Source organism: Lycorma delicatula, chromosome 1, assembly GCF_047948215.1.
Source record: "Lycorma delicatula isolate Av1 chromosome 1, ASM4794821v1, whole genome shotgun sequence".
Taxonomy (NCBI): domain Eukaryota; kingdom Metazoa; phylum Arthropoda; class Insecta; order Hemiptera; family Fulgoridae; genus Lycorma; species Lycorma delicatula.
Window position 1 is genome coordinate 257,920,605 of NC_134455.1, and position 23,371 is coordinate 257,943,975.

At 30.1% G+C, this 23,371-nt stretch overlaps 1 protein-coding gene across 3 annotated transcripts in view; it reads right to left on the reverse strand.

Moving 5' to 3' along the window:
• Positions 1–2,272: 2,272 nt before the first annotated feature.
• Positions 2,273–23,371, reverse strand: part of Mitofilin (inner membrane mitochondrial protein mitofilin) — a 104,488-nt gene continuing 83,389 nt past the window's right edge. For all 3 annotated transcript variants that reach the window (XM_075376169.1, XM_075376162.1, XM_075376155.1), the window contains 3 exons: positions 11,069–11,227; positions 4,093–4,381; positions 2,273–2,944 (listed from right to left, as the gene is read on the reverse strand). In XM_075376169.1, coding sequence (XP_075232284.1) covers positions 2,767–2,944; positions 4,093–4,381; positions 11,069–11,227 — 626 coding nt within the window. In that variant the 3' untranslated portion in view covers positions 2,273–2,766. The remainder of the gene's footprint in view (positions 2,945–4,092; positions 4,382–11,068; positions 11,228–23,371) is intronic.

Here is a 23,371-nt window from a genome sequence, read left to right on the forward strand (position 1 = left end):
GGTGCTTCTTGTAAGTCACAGAAATAGTCAACTTCTGCAAGGTTCATCCTTGTTTTACCATCTTCTGATATATAAAATTTTACTGCCCACCTACTCAAAGAATATTTTTATCAACAGTTTTGAATTAGTAATTGGCTTTTAGACAACAATGAATGTCAGCAGTGTTCACTTTTTCTGCTGTTAAAAATTCAGTCACTTTATATTGTTTTAGACATGTTGACATGAAGGCGTACTTCATAACAATGTAACTTGACAGAAAATGAGAGGGCATGCATTAATGAGCATTAGAATTTAGCCTTCCCATGTATAACAAAAACAACAAATTATTTTTCTGCTCTAATTAGATAATAAGAAATAGATCTTAATGTGTATATAAAACTTTCAAGTTATAAGACTAAAATTACATTTATCTCTTCCTAATATGACTTTTCTTTACTTGAAATGTAACACAATATATAGTTTGTTTTTATGTTATTTGTGCTTATTTGTTATTTTGTAAACTTTTGTAACTAAGTGATTCTTGGCCTTAATTTTGGTATACTTCTTATTTCAAAGACTTTTTATATACTAAATTATTGAAAGGTACACACTAAATGTGTTTTGTACTGCTACATTCTTCAGTTTTTTGACATATTTCTTTTGATACTTAAAATCTATTTGCTTATTTATTCTGGGCAGCTATTATATATTACTGCAACTGCCACTAGTAAACAATTTTTTTCTGCTGGTAATGCTAACAAATTAATTTTTTTTTACAATACTGTTTTTGTAATGCCCTTTTAAAATACGTTAGCAAGTAACTGATTTAACTAACAGTATCGCTTATGCATATTTACTTTTATTTTATTAGAGTTACATACAAGATTTTTTTGTGCCATTCATAAATAATAACATAGGAGAAAGGTATTTCCATTACCTGGCTTGTGTTATTGAAGAAATACCTAAACTCTTGCAGCAAAATGTAAATAATCTGTTATATATAGTAGTATATTTCCAGTAAAGTATATTTCCATTTAAATATATTATCTTTTGGGGCTTACACAAAAATACAGAACAAATTATAGAGATACCAAGAGTTATCAGATCATGATTCGAGATTATCAGTATTTTACTACCCATTCATTTATATTTATGAATGCAGTAAATTTTCTTAAAAAAAATAAAATAAATAAAAAAAAAATAAAACAAATTATTCTTAAAGAATAATGATATCCACTTTTATCAAACTAGACAACAGAGCTATTTTCAGCATAATACTCAAGTAAACAAGAAAGGGCTATAAATTTGTTGCCCTTCTTTATAAATTACTGATCCATTCAAGAAGACTTTCCCATCAATTCATTCAAAATAAAATTAGAAGATCTTGCATTACAGAACCTATTTATTACACTAATAATCAATTAAAATAGACTAAAAAAATATTTTTTTTGTGGATTTTTGTGAAAATATACAAACAGCACTAACATCTTATGTTTTTTATTTTTAAAGAGATTTTTTATTTTTCATATATTTTCATAGAATATTATGTGTATATATATATATTTCATATATTTTTATAAAAATTTTTTATATGTTTTCTTTATTATAGTTCATATAATAATTATTATTATGATCTAATATCAGTGTTAACCAATTCTATTTTTTTTTAAAGTAATAATGCTTATATTTTGTGGCACTGCTCGAATGAATTTGTTTCTCTTGAACCATCCCAGACAGTGGAGACAGCTCATTTTATATCCATTTAGTAACCACCTATTCCTTGTGAATAGTTGTATAATACATAATTGAATGCCAAACTGAATAAAATTTTTATGTATAATAATTTGTAAAATATTTTAATTTGTACAACAATAACCTCAATTACAATTTTGTAGATCATAATAATACTTAAAACAATAAAATTTATTACAATTTTAATAGTCACTAAAATAAACACTGTACACTTTTTTTTAACCAATTACGTACCGTGTATTGTGTTATAAGTTTTCAAGATGTCGGTCACCTAAATAAAACCATCAGACTCATGTAAGAAATTTTTAATTTATATTTTAGGTAGTTATGAAAGTCTTCTGCTGGTAGACACTCTATGTTACACAAATGGTACCAAGGTCAGCCCCAATCAAAGGAATGATAGTTTTGATGTTCACAATGCTGGACACAGCAAAAACCTTTCAGTGCATATACCTAATCATTAGGGTAACAAAGAGTAAGGGAAGTATTTATAATAAGTGCAATTATTTACTATACGGTTAAGGTCATAGTTAAAGTAAAGTTTAAACATTAAATTTCTTTATTGTAAATTCTTGCTCAGTTTCCAGTATTTTAAGAACTGACTGTACATTATCACAATTTCTATCACATTCATATAAGCTCTCTTAAGTTGTTAGCTTTTTCATATTAGGTTTATAAATTGTATTTCCCGCTACATTATAAATGATGTATATGAATTAATGGAATGAAATACATTCCAGTTACTAATTTATTATAAGATTAATGGAAAAAACAGCAATAAAAACATTACACCATTTAGTATGATGATCAAAACAATTAAATGTGTTATGTAATAATTTATTAATAACAGTGGTTTATAATATTTTAAATATTTCCATTACTGTAAGTTACATAAATTATTCGACGAATATTTTACACATATATACAGACAAAACTCACTGCTAAAAATTAATACATTTTATTATGTTGTTTAATGGTTTGGTTTTAATGAACGGACAATTTGTATTGTAATTAAACTAATAATTGGTTGGGTGTTCATGAATATACAAGTCCAGAGGCAGATGCATGTGTTAAAAGTACGTTAGCAGCTTGTTGAGTTTCAAGCATAATCTGTGCCTCTCTGATCCAGTCTTTAGCTACAGCACGGGGGCCTCCTTGTAAAAGATTCATGTACTTCAATGTCTGAGCAATGTCTCCTCTATCCATCCAAAATCTGTAAAGATCAATCAAATACTATCAATAGTTCTCTCAATTTAAAAAAAAATAAAAAATAAATTAAATCAGTCTTTGGCAACAACAATTTTTAGTGTCTTAAGTAAAAGTATGTAGCTTAATATAAGAACCATAAACTGCATGATTTGACCAACAACAAAATATATTTTGAAATACATAAAATTTAATAAAATTATTACTGACAATTTAATTTAAAAATTAAAATTACAGTTTTAGAAAAAAACTGCAATAAATCTACTTATATTATCTGTTCCTAATAAGATTAAAATATTAGTAAGAAAGCATGCGGTTGGATAGAAGACGTTTGAGAGAATGGCATATGAACTTGTACCCTGAGTGATTTGACATACAAAAAAGCTGCCCTGAAATGATAGTTAATTATTAATTATTAATGATAGTTAAAAAGATAATTATTTTTGTCAGAACTGGTTGTCATATTATCAAAATAGAAATAAATGTTACTATAAAATATTAAGAGACAGTTGAACAAACAAAGATAGTGCCAGTTATCCTGTTTGATTGTTTAGATTTTAATGATTTTGTTTTTAATTATAAAAGTTAAATCATGCTGGAAGAGGACAGATGAAGAATTCCTATGAAAGCGGGCTACTGTACACCAAATCTTTTCTATAACCTTTTCTAAAAATAAGATACTATGATTCAAGATACAGTTATTAATTTTCAATACCAGCTTTAATTTATTCATATTATTTCAATGAACAATTTTATAAGAAAAATTTTTCTGAGCAAATATGTTAGTAAGAGATGCATCTCATGGTCAATGAATGTATAGATAATTAACTAGATTCTCTACTAGATTCTTTTACTAGACGTAAAAGAGTTGTATCTGCTACATTTAAAACCAATTTAATTTTAGGATAGCCCTTGTGAAAGAAGTTATTAATAATATACTAAATTTAACAAACAATATTAAGTGTACATTACATATTACATTTAAAAATTAAATTGATAATTTCAGTTTAAAATATTGCAATTAAATATTTTTTTTTGCATAAAAACTGGTACCTTTCAGGTAAATAAGAATAAAAATAAAAGAACACCATTATAAGAAATGGACAATAGCACAAAATATGTTCTTATAGCTAGCCTATTTAAATATTCACATACCTTGCTCTTTGAAGAATATCAAACGTACTTAATGATGAAGGATCAAACGGTTCATTTGCTAATTCATATGCCGGTATAGGAAGAGGATGTTTAATTGTCAACAGATTTTGCAAATAAGAAAGAAGTATTAAAGGAAGAGATGCTCCTTCATCTGGAATTATAGATACAATTGAAGCAATTCTTTCAACGTGTAAGAAACGTTCTCTTAATGCATCCTCTGTATAAACACCTCTATCAACAGCTTCTTTTGGAATAGAGTTTATGATAGTATCGACCAATTCATCTTGATCTGTGCAGTAACAAAAATTAAGTATTAAAAATGACATATTATAACTTGGAGAAAAAATGTTTATCTGTACAACAAAAAAATCTTTTCTACGTTGCTTAATGGTAAACTTGCTGTCAGTACAACTGTAAAGCTACTGTAAGCAAAGCCATACAATTATTTCCTTTAATTCCTAGAATTAATGCCTATTCATTTAAAGTAAAATTAACATTGTTTAAAGTACAACAAAATTCTAATAATTACATTATGGTCTACGCAGTGACTATCTGGATGTAACAACTATTAAAACTACAGTTAGGAAGTAATATTAATTTTTCTAATTAAAAATACTAGAATCTGCTTAAAATATCTCTAGCATGTTGATTTAGTCACTTTTGTTCCATCAGCTGTTTGGCTTTAAGACTCTTGTACTCAAATTTTCGGACTCAATGTGTATATCTTTCAGATTCAATGGACTCAAATTTGAAAAACAGAAACAACATTTTATTAATATCACATCACCAATTTTTAGCAAGAATTGATTTGTCATATAAGTTTCTCTTTGTGGGTTACAAAATGCTTATTAGTTGTAATCGGTACATTAGCATTATAAATGTACGAGGGCTATTCAGAAAGTAAAGAACATTTCCACCTGACGCCGCCAGGCGCACGCCAATCGCGTATATATTGGTGTGCTCGTGCTCGGCACCTCAGTCAGCATCCAGCCGTGACAACAGCAACATCTCTGTACTACCCGTTTTTTTATATACAAATTTGAAATGTGTGCTGCAATCGAAAATCCCGCCAGTTGTGAGGTGCGGTCTGTGATTCGTTTTTTGTTGGCAAAAAACTTAAAACCAATAGAAATTCATCGGGAACTGTGTGAAGTGTACGGGAACAACGTAATGAGTGAAAGTTCTGTCAGGAAGTGGTGCATTCAGTTTAAAAATGGCCGAACAAACGTTCATGATAAAGAGAAGAGTGGACGTCCGAGCATTGTGACTGACAATCTGGTCTCCAAAGTTGACGAAAAGATTTGTGAAAACCGCCGTTTCACAATAACTGAGCTTTCTCTATGTTTCCCACAAGTTTCACGGACTTTATTGTTTGAAACTGTTTCACAGAAGCTAGGCTAGAACAAATTTTGTGCAAGATGGGTGCGTTACTGAGTGGTTGAGATCACAGGCGGCAGAATTCTATGACACAGGAATTTCAAAGCTTGTCCACCACTATGATAAGTGCCTGAATTTGTATGGTGATTATGTTGAAAAGTAGTATTTTAGTCCCTTAGTCCCTCCTTCACATGTATATAATAAAAAGTTTTTCTTGTACTTAGTTTTTAAAATTCCAAAACGTTCCTTACTTTCTGAATAGCCCTCGTATTACTTCTCAAAATTCAGTTTTATGTAAAGGACAAAACAGTTTAATGTAATTTACACATTTTTAAACAGTGTGTAAATTATACAATATTAAAAATTATTTTCTGATGTTTCTTTTAAATCATAAAAATAGAATATATCATGATATAGAATTTTTTTATTTATCATGATTTTAAAATCATGATAAATAGAAACAATAGTACGTATGTGTGTGTAAACATGACAAAATACACAAGCACAAACTGAGTTTAAAAATCAATGAAAAGGAAGAAATCACAATGTGGTTAAATAATAATAATCAGGTTTTAAATGAGAGGAACTGAATTTTCATGCTATTATCAGGTTGAAAATACAATAGGATGGATATTTACAAAACAGAAACTGGTGGTAATGATGCTTTATGTACATAATTTAGATATAAGTGATGAGAATGAAAAACAAATATTTTAATAATCAAATTAAAAATTACAAAGGTTAATAAAAATGATCAAAACAGGAAAAACATTCTACTCCTCAAATTATAAACAAATGAACTTGTGATTATTGTCTTCACAATAGTCAGCTGTTAATATGGGGGTTTTATTTTTATTAGGCTGACAGAAAAAAATGTCAAATGTTGTGTCCATTTATTAAATTGGAACTGATGTTTATGTACTTCAAAATGTTCAAGTGTATTAATACTGTCTAATGGAGAAATAATAGTCAACAATAACATCAGCAGATATTAGCAGCATCAGTGACTGACATTGATCACAAGGACCACTGAAATCCTTTCAACTAGATTATTAAAAAAACATATATGATGCTTATTCATAAATATAAAATTTATTCCTTTAAATAAAAAACAAAAGGCACACAATTATTAAATGCACACAATTTAATAATAGAAAATCATTGGCTGAACAATCAAGAAATTTGGAAATGACACTGGGGTTAGTAATGGTTCTGTACGTATGATTTTAATGCTTGATTTGGGCATACATACACAAAGCAAACACTGAATGGCTGAAGAGTTTGTGTCAACACTGTTTGGCTTGAACAGAAATTTATGTTGATATTGCACAGGACATGCTGAATGTGTCAAAAAAAAATTAACAGTAACATCTTAAGACCATGATAAATACTGATGAACTTGGATGTAAAGGGGCCCAGAAACTATAACCCAGTAATCACATAGAATTCAGTTTTCACCTTCATCCTTAAGGCCAAAGAAAATAAAACAATTGAAGAGCATAGTGGAAATGATTCTAATTGTTTTTTAACTGCTATAGGGTGTGCATCATAAATATGCATTCCAGAAGGCCAAACAGACAGCAATCAGTGTTATCTGGAGGTAATGTGTAATTAATTGAATCATATCTAAAGAAATAAAAATTATTGAATCATATGTAAGAATATTAGATTCCTGGGACTTAAATAAAATTTTAATATTCATACCAGCAGAAAAAAATAGCATCACTTCCCAAGATTAGTAAACTCTCATTATCATAGTTTAAGCAACACATTCATTGTATGCCAGCTAGAGTTATTATTTTGCGCCTTATTGTTTGAAGTGAATTTATTATTTATTTATTTTCATTTAGTTTATGACTTTTAACATCCTAAAGTAAAATTTCCATATTAAGAATAAGGTCCATATTTATGTATCTAATGTTTACAATGTTGATTTACAAAGTTATTATGTGTGTAAAATGCAGGTATCTGTGGGTAAATGTGCATCAGATTTGCCTGCTGTAGTATTTAATGTAGTCAGTGCAATTTTAATTTATATATTCCATAGTCACTGAGTTTATCAATTTGTGATTTGTTAGAATGTAGTGTGGACTTAAGTATTTTAATTATGGTTTTTCAAGAAAGTCAGCAAACCTTTTTATGATAATTAAAAGGTCACTTACATGTGTTCAGAATTCTGTATCACCAATCTGTATCATAATAAATGAATCTGCTTCCAAAATAGCAAAGTGCGATTTAGAATAAAGGACAATTTTAATCCCACATAAGTAATGTGATTGCAACATCAACTTAAAAAATGTATGCGTCTCAAAAATTGTTTACTATATTCTAAATCTTCAACTATCTGTTTTATTAAGTCTAATTTTTCTGTACAAACATTTTTTTAATACGAGAGAATTAATAACAAATTTTGGGATATGGAATTATGCAAGCTTTTAAAGGCATGAACAATAGGAAAGCAACAGGAGTAGAACTTCCAACAGAACTCTAAACATTCTAAACAGAATGTTTAGAAGATGGAGTAGATGAAATACTTTGTATGTGCAAAACAATTTATGATACTGAAATATGGCCAGAAGATTTTGTTATATATATATATATATATATATACCTAAAGAGGTTGAAACCAAATAATGTGAACATAGAACCCCATCAGCTTAATATCACATGGTAAAAAAAAATAATGTTGAGGTTATGAATACAAGGTTGACTACAATAGGTAGAGGATAATGCTGGGGAAGAATAGTTTGGACTCAGAAAAGGAAAAGGAACAAGAGAAGCTCTGGCACTAATCAGAATGACTGGAGAGAGAAGAGATTATTTTGAAAAAGAAAGAGGATTGAGCTTGTGTTTTATAAATATGGAAACGGCATTCGACAGAATATAGTAGCAAAAGTTATTTAAGATTCTGAAAGAAAAGAAAGTTGATTGGAATGATAGGAGACTGATCAGAGAATTGTGTATGAAGCAAACAAAATGCAGCTGTGAAAATAAATGAGAATCTCACAAATTGGTTAGAATTAGGCAGAGTGGTGAGGTAAAAACCCACTGGGTTGGTCTAGTGGTGAACATGTTTTCCCAAATCAGCTGATTTGGAAGTCAAGAGTTCTAGCGTTCAAGTCCTAGTAAAGACAGTTACTTTTATATGAATTTGAATACTAGATTGTGCATGCCGATGTTCTTTGATGGTTGGATTTCAATCAGCAACATATCTCATCTCAGGAATGGTCGACCTGAAACTGTAGATGGCTATACTTCATTTACATTTGTACATATCATATTCATTCATCCTCTGAAGTAATACTTTAAGTTGGTTCCGGAAGTTAAACATAAAACATAAAAAGAGTGGTGCTAAGGACCTGCCAACAGGCAGAACACCACATGATGACTATGATTTTGAAGTTAAATATATTTTGATTTCATATATTTTATTACATGTAAAATGTTTAAAATATGAGTGTAAGTCAATTATTATTTGCAATTTAGTTATATTTTTGTTTATGTTGGTAGTACTGTTGTGTTGCGAAGATGACACATGCGTGGTTTAATTGTTATGTCTGTGCAGGTGTGATGCTGCTAGGTTAGTTCCATTATCACTGCCCTGCTGTTAACCATGGCTGCCCTGCTTTCTGTTTGCACCAAAGAAGAGCAACTTTCAGTGTTCCGTTCTTTGTGGTTGTTGGAAGGTGTGTCAGGGGCTGAAATTCATTGAAGACTTTTGTACAGTACGGGAACAGTGTGTTGCCATAACAGAGTGTTTACGAATGGATTGAAACATTCAAAAACAGTCGCACAAGTGTTACGCACAACGAAGGAGCTGGACGACCGTTTACTGGCTGCCCTGCTTTCTGTTTGCACCAAAGAAGAGCAACTTTCAGTGTTCCGTTCTTTGTGGTTGTTGGAAGGTGTGTCAGGGGCTGAAATTCATTGAAGACTTTTGTACAGTACGGGAACAGTGTGTTGCCATAACAGAGTGTTTACGAATGGATTGAAACATTCAAAAACAGTCGCACAAGTGTTACGCACAACGAAGGAGCTGGACGACCGTTTACTGCTACAAATGAAGAAAACAATGAGCGTGCACGTGACATGGTTTTCTTAGACGGACGAGTAACTATCGATGAAGTGGCATATCGTCTGCAAATTAGTCACTGTTCTGCCTATGAAATCATCCACAACAGACTTGGGTTTCATAAAGTCTGTGCAAGACAGGTTGCAAAACAACTCACACAGTTGCAAAAACAAACGCGCTTTGACATCTGTCAAAAACATTTGGATCGCTATGGTAACGAACGAGACATCTTCTTAGACAGAATCATCACTGATGATGAAACACTGATTCATCATTAGGAGCCGGAGAGTAAAAGGCAGAGTATGGAATGGAAACATCCAAATTTGCCCTGCAAAAAAAAGTTCAAGACCCAACCATCAGCAGGAAAACTGATGCTTACGGTTTTTTGGGACTCACAAGGCTCAGTACTGGAACATTATGAGAAAAGGGGCATGGCAATAAACAGTGCCCATTACAGTGAGATGCTTACTGAAGCCTGCAATTCAAAACCATCCCTGAGGACTGCTGTCGAAAGTTGTTGTTGTTACACGACAATGCCCGTCCACATACTGCTGCCCACACTGCTGAAACTCTCCAAAAACTCAACTTTGAAGTACTGGCTCAACCTCCGTATAGTCCTGATCTTTCCCCTTCTGACTACCACTTGTTTGGTCCACTCAAAGAGGCATTAAGAAGCTGTCAATTTAACTTGGACAAAACAGTGAAAGAAGCGGTGCATTCCTGGCTTGCAGCTCAACCGAAAGGGCATCAAGAAGCTTGTGCAACGATGGACCAAGTGCGTTGAAATGCAAGGGGACTAAGTTGAAAAATGATTTACATGTAAGTTTCCTATTTGTATTGCAATAAAATTTATTACTACATTGCAGATAATAATTGACTTACCCTCGTACTTATTACTGCTTTGTAGAAATAATAAAATTATCAAGAGTATACATTTTTGGCTCTATACATTGTCTGAATCTCCTTCTTTTGGCCTTTAGGCTTATACTGCAGTACAATTAAGACTAAGTAGGCTGCCTGTATGAAATCTGTTGGCTAAGAAGTTAAGTACAAATTAGAAATTACTCAAATTTGTTCTGATGGGTAGATCATTCTTGTCATCAGCCCACCACTTTTTATCCTTGAAACCTTCTTTCCCATAATGGTTTGGTGCTGCTTCTTCTCCATCAAGTTAGGTTGTCCTTACTGAGGATGGTATATCCTAAAGAGCCGATACAACCTTGTTATCAGTTAATTAGAGGCTACAGAACAACTCAGAACCTCTGTTTCCTGTCTTGTGGCTGCACAGTAAGCCTAATGGCTAGTGGCTAATATTTCAGTTAGATAAAGCTGACCTCTTAATTTTCCCCCCAAAAAAGTGCTAACAGCAAACATTATTGGTTAACTAAAGGAGATAAAGTTTAGATGGAAACTATATTTTTTTAAAAAAATCTCATAATTGGGAAATGTATTTTATAGGCTCCCTTCTGAATACTGGTATAACACTATATACCATATAACACTACAAATGCAGAATGGAAAACTTACCTCCAGCTTTACTGATAGCTTTGATTTCATCCTTGAGTGGCTTAAGTTGTGATGAAGGTGGTGCAGTAGCATCAGAATTTTTCATCGTAGACACTAATGTTTGACAGGCACTCCAGAGAGCTTGAGACTGCTGCGCATTCTTATCCTGATCAGCACGTTCTATAAAATAAATAATTCTTTAATTCCTTTCTCACATCCTTTTCTAATAACAAAATTGGAAATGAATAAATGACAACTTTTATTAGGCTTACAGATTGGCTCTATATTTCAAAAATTAAAATTAATGTTATTGAAACAATAGTTAAGGCGATCCTAATTATGAAACCAGAATTAACATAAATTTTTGACAAGCATATGAATTTTTAGAAAGTCAACAAAATAAAAGAATATTAATTTTACTGGATCCAGGTTTTTTTTCTAGTCAGAGATTTAGAACACAAAATCAATTATAATTAAATTAAACTTATGAGGGTTATTTTTTTTCAAGGTCCGATCGGTCACGAAAAAAAAAACCAGAGTGAAAATAAAAAATTTTTTTATTTGTAATAAGTACTTACATAGTTACACTATTTCTCTACATAATCGCCACTCTGATTTAGACATTTGTTGTAGCATGGTACCAACTTTCAATACCCTCATCATAGAACGGAGCCGCCTGTGTTTTCAGCCATGTTTCTATGCTGGTCTGATAAAATATAATATAGCAAATATAAAAAATATATATATATATATATATATATATATATATATGTATATCTATGTTTCTGAAGGGTCAGTTTCTCACACTTTTTGTTTCACAATATTTTGTTCTGTAGTTTACTGCTTAATTAAGTCTTGTTTTCATTTTGTGAATTATCTGTTCTAATTCTCTTCATTACTCAATATCTATTTTCTTACACCTTTTTCCTCACAAAATGATTACGACAGCAGACCAGAGATAACCAACAATGCGCATAATTAAAAAAACAAATTATCAGTTTAGAATACCACTGAAGGACTGGGTTATAATTTTGAAAAAAAAATGAGAAAAAACAGCTAGAGTAGTTGTACTAGATTCAAAACATGAATGGAGGGGCAAAATTTTCCTGTCTATCGGACCAGGTGGAAAAAGTCACTAAGCATGCTTCAATTAACATATAAAAGTTGAGAGCCTCACTACCGTAATCACATTTGTTTATAAACAAAATAAAATATAAGAACTATGTTTCTTCTCACTATTTTGGCTGCAAATCATTAAATATTGATTTTACAGAAAAAAGTATGTGGATACATTCCAATCAGATTATAAATAAACGAGCTACTGCAATAAACAATAGCGCTCTATACACTGCCTATGTGGAGAGATGATGTAGCAGACGGCACAGTTTCAACATGCGCGTGCAATAAGTATCTATAACTTTTGATCTACAATAGATAATGCAAAAAATCAAAATGCCATCAATAAATGATACCTAAAGAAATAACTTTTGGTAAATTTAAAAGAATTTTCTGCATTTAGGGATCACATATTGTATAATGTTGTCACGTTGAAATATTTTCAAATTTGTTTATCAACGGCCTGCAAATAAAAGACAAATTAAAAAAACTAAAAAACTATGCAAATATATATTCTTAAGGTGATTATTTATGAATGTAGTAAGCTTTTTGAATGTAATCAAATTTTGCAACTGCTATATCTTTTGATATATTGTATGAAAATCGATGAAATTTGGTACATGTATGTAACTTCGATGACAATACAGCACTACCATGTCGGAATTTGATATGACCCACCCCCACGCGCTACCCCTATGCTAAATTTGTTGCATTTAGTTGAAAATCTTCAATTCTCATGAACTATCGCATGAAAATGATTGAAATTTGGTACACGCATGTAACTTCAATGTGTAAAAATAAATATTTTTACTTTTTTACTTTTAGTCTTCAAAAAATACAAAAAAAAACAAAAAAAATTACAAATATTACATATAAAAAATTATTTTTTAAAAAACTTTTTATTTAACTAATATTAATATTAACATTAATAAAAAAGGAAACAAATTAGAAAAACCCTCTAAAAAGTAAAAAATAAGAATTAAATCAAACTGAGAATTTTAAACAAAAAAATATAGTATATTAAATATAAAAATGCACTGAAAAGTAAAAAATAAATTATATAAATATCTAATAAATAAAAGTAATAATTATATTTTAAAATTAAAAGTAATTAAAATATTTAGTTAAATAAAAGTGAGGCGCAGTTTTTATAATTTATTTTAAACAACACAACATTTATTTTTACAACAATTAATCTTCATTTTCATTTTCAATGACGCGAGGAGGTGGAAAGGTCTGCTGGAACCTCTCCAGTTGAGACTGACTAGCTACAAGTAACAATCTGGGAAAATACACCCACTTGCTTTCTTTGTACGTGTTCTCACATAGTTGAAGTTCATCTTCGAATTCTGCTTGTAATCTAAGCCAAATTGAACGCACTCTTTCCGCTAAAAGTTTCATTTTAATTAATAATGAATTTTTATTTAATGAATTCATAATTACGATTACAATTATAATAATGGTAATAATTAATCATTTTTCAGATTACCGCCAAAATGTAATAACTTTGTGCAAGATTTCTAAAGTTAATTTTTATTTTTAATTTTATACACCCTTAAAGGTCATCTCGGTGCAAATTTGAACCATCAAAGAATTAAAACTTGAGTTATTTTATTACAGATAAATAAAGTATATACATATACTAAACAACCTCATTAAACAAAAAATATATTTTAAAATACAGCAACTGTCTATAAATACTTATTCGAAAACATTGTTATAAAAACTGCACCATGCTTTTATTTAACTAAATATTTTCATTACTTTTAATTTTAAAATTTAATAATTATTACATTTATTTATTGGTTATTTATTAGATATTTATATAATTTATTTTTAACTTTTCAGTGCATTTTTATATTTTATATTATATTTTTATATTTATTGATTTTTTATATATTTTATATTTTTTTGTTAAAAATTCTCAATTTGATTTAATTTTTATTTTTTACTTTTTAGAGGGTTTTTCTAATTTGTTTCCTTTTTTATTAATGTTAATATTAATATTAGTTAAAAGCTTTTTTAAAAAAAATATTTTTTATATGTAATCAAATACATTTTTTTAAAAATTATTTAATATTATATTTTTTGAAATAAAATTTAAAATTATATTAAAAAAATGTATTTTGTGATTACTATGTATGAAAAACCAATCATAATTTAATAAAATTAAATATTAAATAATAGCAATAGTTAGGGGAAAATATTTACTTTTAGATGGTAATATCAGTATGTAAAATTTTATTTATGACCGAGTTTTGCGAGCGTAATATGTTTTAAAATACTCCACAGTTCACCAAACAGTGAAAATAGGAACATAAATAAATGTTTGTAAAAAGTTAACAAAAAAACATAAAATCAAACTTTGTAAAGTTATCCAGAATATGTACTTTATTGAGTGTTAACCTTTGACCTTTGCTTTCATTATTTTTAAAAAGTCTGCAAATAATGTAATTGTTTAAGATAAAAAATGAGTTTTTTGTTTCTGATTAACAAGTCATTCTCACATTTATTTATGATCTTATGAAAATGTTACTAGAATTTTTTTGTGTAAAATTTTCCATTCTACAACTTTTGTTTGAAACATTTATCTATAAATTCAATATTTAACTAGTCACAACTGAAAAATGGGACTACAATATGTTTATACAGATACAGTGGACATGCATTTTATACATCTAACTGGATATCTCAAAATTTTGAGACTGTAGTGAGGTTCTCGACTTTTAGAATGTTAATTGAGGCATGCTTAGGAACCTTTTAGTCTGATCAACAGGAAAGTTTTGCCCCAATATTCATGTTTTAAATCTAATGCTCCTTACTCTAAGCAGCCAGAAATCTCAAATGGTCCTGGCTGCAATTTCAAGTATAGCGATTACAAAGAGAAAAAAAATTACATTAGTAATAAAAAGCTTAGTAAATTAAAATTTTATTGTGAATTCCTAATTATACAATTAAAAGTTAAAATCTGTTTAAATCTAAAAATTAAAAATTTTTTTAAATTTCTTTAAAAAAATACGGTTGTAATCTGGAATCTCTAACAGCTAGGCAAATTCTTTTGAGCTCTTCTTAGAATTCTTAATTATGTCAATAATTTACCATTTTTTCTTTTTTTTATATATTTGTTCATAAAACAATCATGAATACTGATTCTTTAGCAGGATAATTCAGTGATGAAATTCAGAGTGGAAAGATATCTTAGCTTTTCTTTAAAACAAGTAGAAGGCAACAAATTCTGTAATAGTTTTTATTTATCACATGTTATGGATCTAATTGAACAGTTATACGACACAAATAAATAATACATAAGTCAAGCAAACCAGAGGAACAGTGACAGGGGAATTTTAATTATTTCTTTCTATTCACACACATATCCCTTAAACATACTGTTACTCTTCCACCTACATATTTTTTTGTTACTTTAATCCCAAGTATGTATAGCATCCACAACATGTACCTTCATACCTTTTTTTCACTTTTACAAAAAGATATTTATAATGTTTTTTGACTTTGCCCACGTATAATCATCACATAATTAATGCATTACATATAATTAATTAACTATGTCATGTATTATTAATTTGAAGTTATTTATTGCAAATATTAAGAAGTTATACATTTTACATAAAGAAAAATGGGTTTTTAAAAAATAGAATTTTTGTAAATTATGATTTTTGTAAATTTTTTAATTTAAATTTAATTTTTTGTAAATGAATTTTTGTAAACGATCTGATGTTCTATAAAATTACTGAGACAAAAAATTAATATTTTATTTGCATTCAATTTTATATCATTGAATTGTTTACTAAAATTAATTTAATAGAGGCTTCCAAACAACTTTACAAATATAGATTACAGAAACACTAAAATAAAGGAAAAAATAAAAAACATCAATAGTTTTTTATTAAACTATTGGTTATAAGCATCTGATTCTTTCTTTCACAGCCCTACAACTCTGCTATAGTTTGATTAAAAAGGTTCACACTTTCTTCTTTAATTTATAATTACTCCACAACTCATAAATAATTAACAACTGTAAAAGAACAGATTCCCAAAATTTGTACAGTTAATGTTAGGAAATCATTTGAATTAAGAAGCACTAAACCTAAACCTTGCAAATGATTTTTTTTTAGAGATTTATAGGACTATTATGAACAACAAACCGATTCAGATACTTAAAATGTAAAAAAAAAAAAAAACTTATGTTGAGTAAACATTTCATATTATGTTCAGCAGATAGCTATAACAGTTTTAATAAATCTATTGCAACAAAAAAAAAAAAAAATATTTGAGAGATATACTTTATACATAAATCATTAACTTGCAAAGAACTTGCATTAATAAAAGAGTATTAAATTGTAAGACTTATTAAAAAAAACATTGTTGTTGGCCTAAAACACAAATCATCTCAAATCTTTTTAGTTCATGGCACACTACTACTGGGTGTTTGTTTTAAAATACAACCTCAGCAAAATACTTTTCAATACAATAATTTCAGATGAAAGGATGAAGCACTACCTATTGTTTTTGTTGTACTATTATTGCTGTTTTACAATCGGCTGATATAATTTTCTATTTCATTTTTGAAAACGGTTAGTTATTTTGGTTATCTATGTATTTTATGAAATGATTTTGAACATGGACTTTTATAATGGAAAATTATTTAACAACTAAATCTTTTGTTTTGTGCCAAGAAGCTTTTCAATTGCAGTTCATCAGTAAAATGTACCATATAAATCTTCAATTCATCGTTTGATAAAGTAATATAGAGGGACTGGTTCTGTTTGCAATCAAGAGACAAACCCCGAAACATTAAGTACTTAATGACAAAACACTGGAAGATGTTAGGGGTAAGCTTTTTAAACTCACTATATAAATCATTACAAAAACTTGTGCAAAAAAAAGAAAAGAATCTCTGTATAGTGCCTTTCAAGTTACCCAGCTACTTAATGTAAAGTCAAACCGAATTCATGAATCACATAAATTAAATCCAGCTGATTATGCAACTATGCTCGACTAGCGTCAATGGTTTAATCTGTTTGTTTGGAGGTGTTGGATAAGGGCTTTTTTAAAGATGAGGCTTGGTTTCATTTGAGTGGTTACATAACAGAGAGAGTGATCGCTATTGGAGCTCTAATAATCCTTACATCATCCATTAGGTCTTAATGACCTCTACACACACAGAAAATTTGTGTGTGGAGTGCAATTTCCAGGTGAACAATAATTGGTCCTATATTCTTTGTAACACTTAACGCAGACCTCTACCAAGCAGTTTTTAACACAGTTTATTGCAAATTTAGAATTAAATGAGAGATATTTATAGTTTCAACAAGATGGGGTCACCCCCCCATCAGTTTCAACAAGAGAAACAATGGACCTTTTGAAAAATTTCTTTGGTGAAGGAGTAATATTGACTGGCTTATGACCAGCTAGGTCACCTCATCTTTCTGCTGTAAATTTTTTCAAATATTTAAAAGGTTATGCATTCAAAAATAATCTATATACCATAGAAAAACTGAAAGCTCATATAAATCAATAATCACGAGAAACTGGAAGAGTGCACTTTGAAAGATTTCACGGAATATGAAAAAAGGCTTGCAATGATGAAAAGGGTGTGGTACTTTCAACATTTGTTATAAAAAAATTTTATTTTACTATTGCTCTGCAAAAATAATTCTAATATTTATAACTAATCGCATTAAATATAGCACATTATTTTTTTAAAAATTGGGTTGCATTTTAAAACAAAGACCCTGTACATGTACTAACAATACTGTGGATCCCTATTTTGTGGGTGCGCACAGTTTGCTTTCTGCATCACCAGTCAATTATTTGAAGAGTTAGTGATAACACATATCCGTTTTTTCATATGTTTTAATGATGATCTTTAGTTTGACATTTGTTAAAATAAATATTGTGTAAATTTGTTTATAAAGATTTAAATTCAGTAACGATAAGTTTCTGATCTGAAAGTGAAAAAATTAATTAAAGTCTGACTGAATGTACTAAAAACACAGGTGAGAATGGAGATTTTTCAACTATTAAGTGACATGTAGATAGGGATGTGGAATCTGTAGTAAATTGAAAATAAATTTAAATACCATACACAGTTAGTAATCTAGAAAATATGAAAATTGGTTTAAACAATGATTGTTGTTGGAAGCAAAAGCAAAGCTATAGTGCAGAGAGCAACCTATTTCTGAAAAGCACAAATGAACAATTATAAAACTGCTGTAAATAGTAACAAAAAAATGCATGCCATTATTACTGAGGATTTAATTTTATTTGTCTATAAGGAAACTGTTAAACTGATATTAAATGACTGTGAAAAATGAATATTCTTGGTTACACTATAAAACCAATAATATTTTCACGGTAGATTGATGGCACATCTTCAAACATCCAGAGACATGTAGATGAAAAAGTTAAATTGAGTTATAACAGATCTGTTATCATTTTATTATGAGCAACTTATTTCATAGAAATAATTAATTTAAATGTCAACCACGATGTATAATTCTATAACAGCACCTTGGAATTAAATTCACTCTCCTGGAAACATTGTCTTTATGTTTGCAGACTATGCACTTTCTATGAATGGAAGATTTAAAATGCTTTGTACAAGGTTTGATAAAAAAATACACAGAATTTTAGTTTTTTTCCAAAAAAAAATCTATTTATTCATCAATATTAATTTTGTCACTTCAAAGTACTCCTCTTCAGATATAATAAATTTGTGCCAGCACTTTTTTCGAAGCACCTCGTACGCAATTTTCAGTATGGTGTTTATCTTCTTCAGTGATTCTGCCTCTCTCTTCAATGTTGGCAAAATGTCATAATTTCATGGTTATTTTCAGCTTGGGGAATAGGAAGAAGGTGCAGGAGGTATGTCCAGTGAATACAGAGGCTGAGGCATCATAACTGTGTTGTTTTTGGGCAAAAATTCATAAACAAACAGTGAAGTGTGAGTGGGTTCGTTATCATGATGCAATTGCTGAATTGTTTTACTTCAAATCTGGGCATTTTTTCAGATTGCTTCAAGCAAATGGCATAGAACTTACAGGTAGTACTGCTTATTGACTGTACGACTTGTTTGGCAAGAACTTATGATACACTAAGCCATTGAAATCGAAAAACACAGTGGTCAGAACATTCATATTCGATCGAACTTGATGAGCCTTTTTTCAATCTTGGCTCTTTAGGAAGCTTTCATTGGGCCTTAGTTTAGATACGATACCCATATACCCATGTTTCTTTACCAGATATGACCCGTTTGAGCAGTTCTGAATCTTCTTTATTCACTTCATTCAGCAACTCCTGAGCAATGTTCATTCGGCACTGCTTTTGGTAGAAATTCAATCTTGTAACAAATTTTGCTGCCCCATGTTTCATGCCCAAAACATCTAAAAAAAAATTGCTTGGCATGAGCCAAATGTTATGCCAACATCATCAGCAACCTCTCTGAAAGCAATTCAGTAATTGTCTATAATCATTTTCTTCACCTTTTTGACGTTATCAGTTGTTGATGTGCTGGGATGTCCAGGGCGCTCGTTATCTTCACATCCTGTTTGTACGCTTGTAAACACTTATTTTATTTGCAGAAGAATCACCAGAAGCAATATTCAACATTTCGAATGAAATGCTGCACTTTATTCCGTTCTTAAAGTAAAATTTAATGGAAATTCTTTGTTTCATTTTTCCCACAAGTTAAAAAACGCCAACAATACCAAAACAAATGTAATCTTTTTGACAGCCAACAATAAAGTAAACATCCAATATGGCTACTAATGTAAATATAAGTTAGGGATAAGTGTACTAGAACAAAGAAAACTGTGACAATTGGACTTATACAGACCAGGAAAATAAAAAATTCTGCGTACTTTTTAATCAAAACTTGTAATACTGTGACAGTCTGATGCCAAACACTATTTCAACATAACTTAAAAGCAATTTAGACTTTATCATTAAGATAATCAATTTCATTTTGTCATGGATTCTTAAGAAAAGACTTCTCAAACAAATTGCTATGAAGCAGGAATCACCAATCTTATCACCACACTTTGGTTATTCATACTGACATTTGCAGGTCGTCAAAGGGAAAGGTCATTGCAAAAAATAAGCTATTTGTGTAACATCAAAAACCCAAACTATGCTGCTCAGTTAAACAAGGAGAGGTGTGGAAAAAGCAGTTACCTATGTTCAGCCATTTCCTTACCTAACAAAAGTATGTAAGGAAAATAAGAAAATGTGCTAAGTTCAAGCAATAAACTTACTAAATTCTAAAGTAAACTTAGAATATGAAAATTATACGTAGAAAAGAAAAATGTTCACAGGTTTCCTCATGACTTCTGAGGTAGATCTACAAAGAGACAATGTCCAAACTAATTTTAAATTACCTACAAAAGCTCTTGGGAATAGGTTTGCTTCATCACTGCTGCCAAACAAAACTGAAATGTCTAGTCTTATTGTCCAGAATCTTATCTGCCTCTGGAGAAAGAAGAGCAGCTTAAAGTAATTCCATCAGGCTGAACCCTTCAATTGCATTATTTACATTATGGAGGACTACTACATCTTAAGTTTCAGACATTGACAAAGAATGAGTATAAAAATAAAGAAACAGAAGCAATTATACTCTGTGATACTTTTTAACCTTCTCTACTAATGCGAGACACACTTTTCAGCACTAATGAACATAAAATGCAAAATGTGAAAAACTTCTCCAAGAATAGTTAAAATTAAGTGAGACTATCATAACAGACGAGTTTGAAGCTAAGATTAAAAAATAATAACAGTAAAAAATTGAGTCAGGTGTCTTTTCCTTCCCTATAACTTCAATATTATTGATATATTCTGACCCCATAGGGGAAGATATCCTCCATATGGTGGTTTCGGTCGCCACGCCACCCCCTCCATACCTAGCCGTTATGGGCTTAACTGAAGGTCATTTTCAATACCTCAGCATTGATATCTTTCAGTCTAGCCACAGCCAGGATGCCACTGATGCGAATGCCACAAGTGACATTCCCTTTGGTGAACTACTATCATGAACTCATAAACAAAACACATCATGTCAAGTCTTAAATAAGACTGAATGGACTACACAGTATAACAAAGGAACTGAACTTACCTACTCGAAATAGGCAAAGTGAATTCAGCACACAACACAAAACATAAACAAGAACACACAAATAACAGCAAAACTAAACACAAAACAAAAACAGCAGCAAAACATAAATAATATAACACAACAATAACAAAACTTAACAACACAACAATAACAAAGCAAGAAAATCCAAGCAAAACCTTCCCAGCAATCCTTTCCTTTGCAAGATAAGTTATAAAATTTTCCACAATCACCCATTCGGCCCAGTTCCTACAATTAGCACTTAGATCTAACACCAACCCGATGATATCAAGCCAACAAATATTATTAATACAGTTTCAATTCATATTTCATCACTTTTTTCTTAAAAAGGCTAACTTAACTAGACCTTACAACTAAGTTAAATTAGGAAATCTAAATGTCTAAATGCATAACTAATTTTCCCACTGTTCCCTCCAAATTCAGGGATTCTTTATAAACAGTTTTTCACTTGTTATTTTGAATAATGCAATAACTAGTATGTTAATTTGATAAACTGTGCAAAAACATCAATTTAACTAGTATATTTTAATTACTTAAATACAGATGTAAGTTTTTGCAGTTTTTTTTTTTTCATTTGCTAAATATAGATATTTTTTACCTCACTAAAAGCACAACATTTTTTTAAGCACTGACAATCCACAGTCTACAATTGAAAGAAAACCAGACTATAGACTACAAATAAATATTAATCATAATTTTCATTTATTTGTAATCTGAAAGTAACCACGCCTATCTTTTTGAAGTTCCTTTTTTTTATCAGTACTCGTGTCTAAAGGGGACAAATTTTACAGAAAGAATTAGAAAAAAGTAATGGGCAAGTAAATTTTGGACTAATCAAAACAATGTGTTCTATACTTCTACTACATTTTTCAAATAGCAAACACAAATAGCTCAATTTAAAATTACTTTTAATAAAGTGATACAACTGCATCAAAAAAATAACTTTATTTTGTTAAAATCTAGAAAAAAGTTAAAAGATTTCTAAAGATTAAATTTACAAGCGATATGAAATGACAAAATAAACAAAATAGCAAAGGTCTTGAAAATTAATGGCATATAATAAAATCAAAAATGTATTAATATTTTTCCAGTTGTAGAGTAACATTTCAATTGTTATAGCTCATGCTCAGTTACCAGGATCTTTATTTTGGTTGTTTCTCTGCATTCCTTCTTTTATTAAGGAATGTTTCTAATCTTCGTTTCCTGCAAGTAGTTGTTTGTAGTACCTACATTAAATGGATAAGAGAGTATGCACATGTGAGCTGCAGGAAAATTGGAAGACATATTTAAAAAAAGTAGGAGAACTGCATCTATTAAGCTGGTGTGGGTTCATATATGGTTGTGTGTGTTTGAGTGAATAAAAACACTCAAACAGAAAAGTGATAGAAGCAATGTACTGTCTGAAAAGTTCCCAGACTAAAATAAATAAAAATACAGATATTTAAAGATAAAAGAATTTACTTGCACCAGTCCTCTACATAGAATCTTTCTCTACACTTGTTGCAGTGCCAGGAGAGCTCATCAAAGCTCTGGAGAAATCACTTTGTGGGATCGCCTTCAACTGCTTGGTGCAAGCCCTTTGGGTGACCGGATTATTGTCAAAAAAGCGGCCTTTCATCTTCAACATGAGTTTTGGGAACAAAATAGTCTGCTAGAGCAAAGTCAGGTGAATAGGGTGGGTCTGATTTGCGGTGTAATAACATGTTAAAACTGTTGCCATGTGTGTTGGGGTATTGTCGTGCAAGAGAGTTTACTGCCCAGATCCTGGTACTTGGGTTGGATTCAACAAATGCAACACATCAGGTGTTTCATTATTTCCAAATAGTATTTAGAATTCACAGTTTGACCAGTTGGAACAAATTCATGATGAATTAAGGCTCTTTGAGACAAAGAATGCAATCAATATTGTTTTCACTCTTGATTTTTTCTACCTGACTTTCACTGGTCTTTGTGCTCCATGACTCAACCAAGCAGTGGATTGACACTTCATTTGCAGATCATACATGACCTACTTTCATCCCCAGTTACAATTGTTTGCAAAAAATTCAGGTCGCTAATGGCAG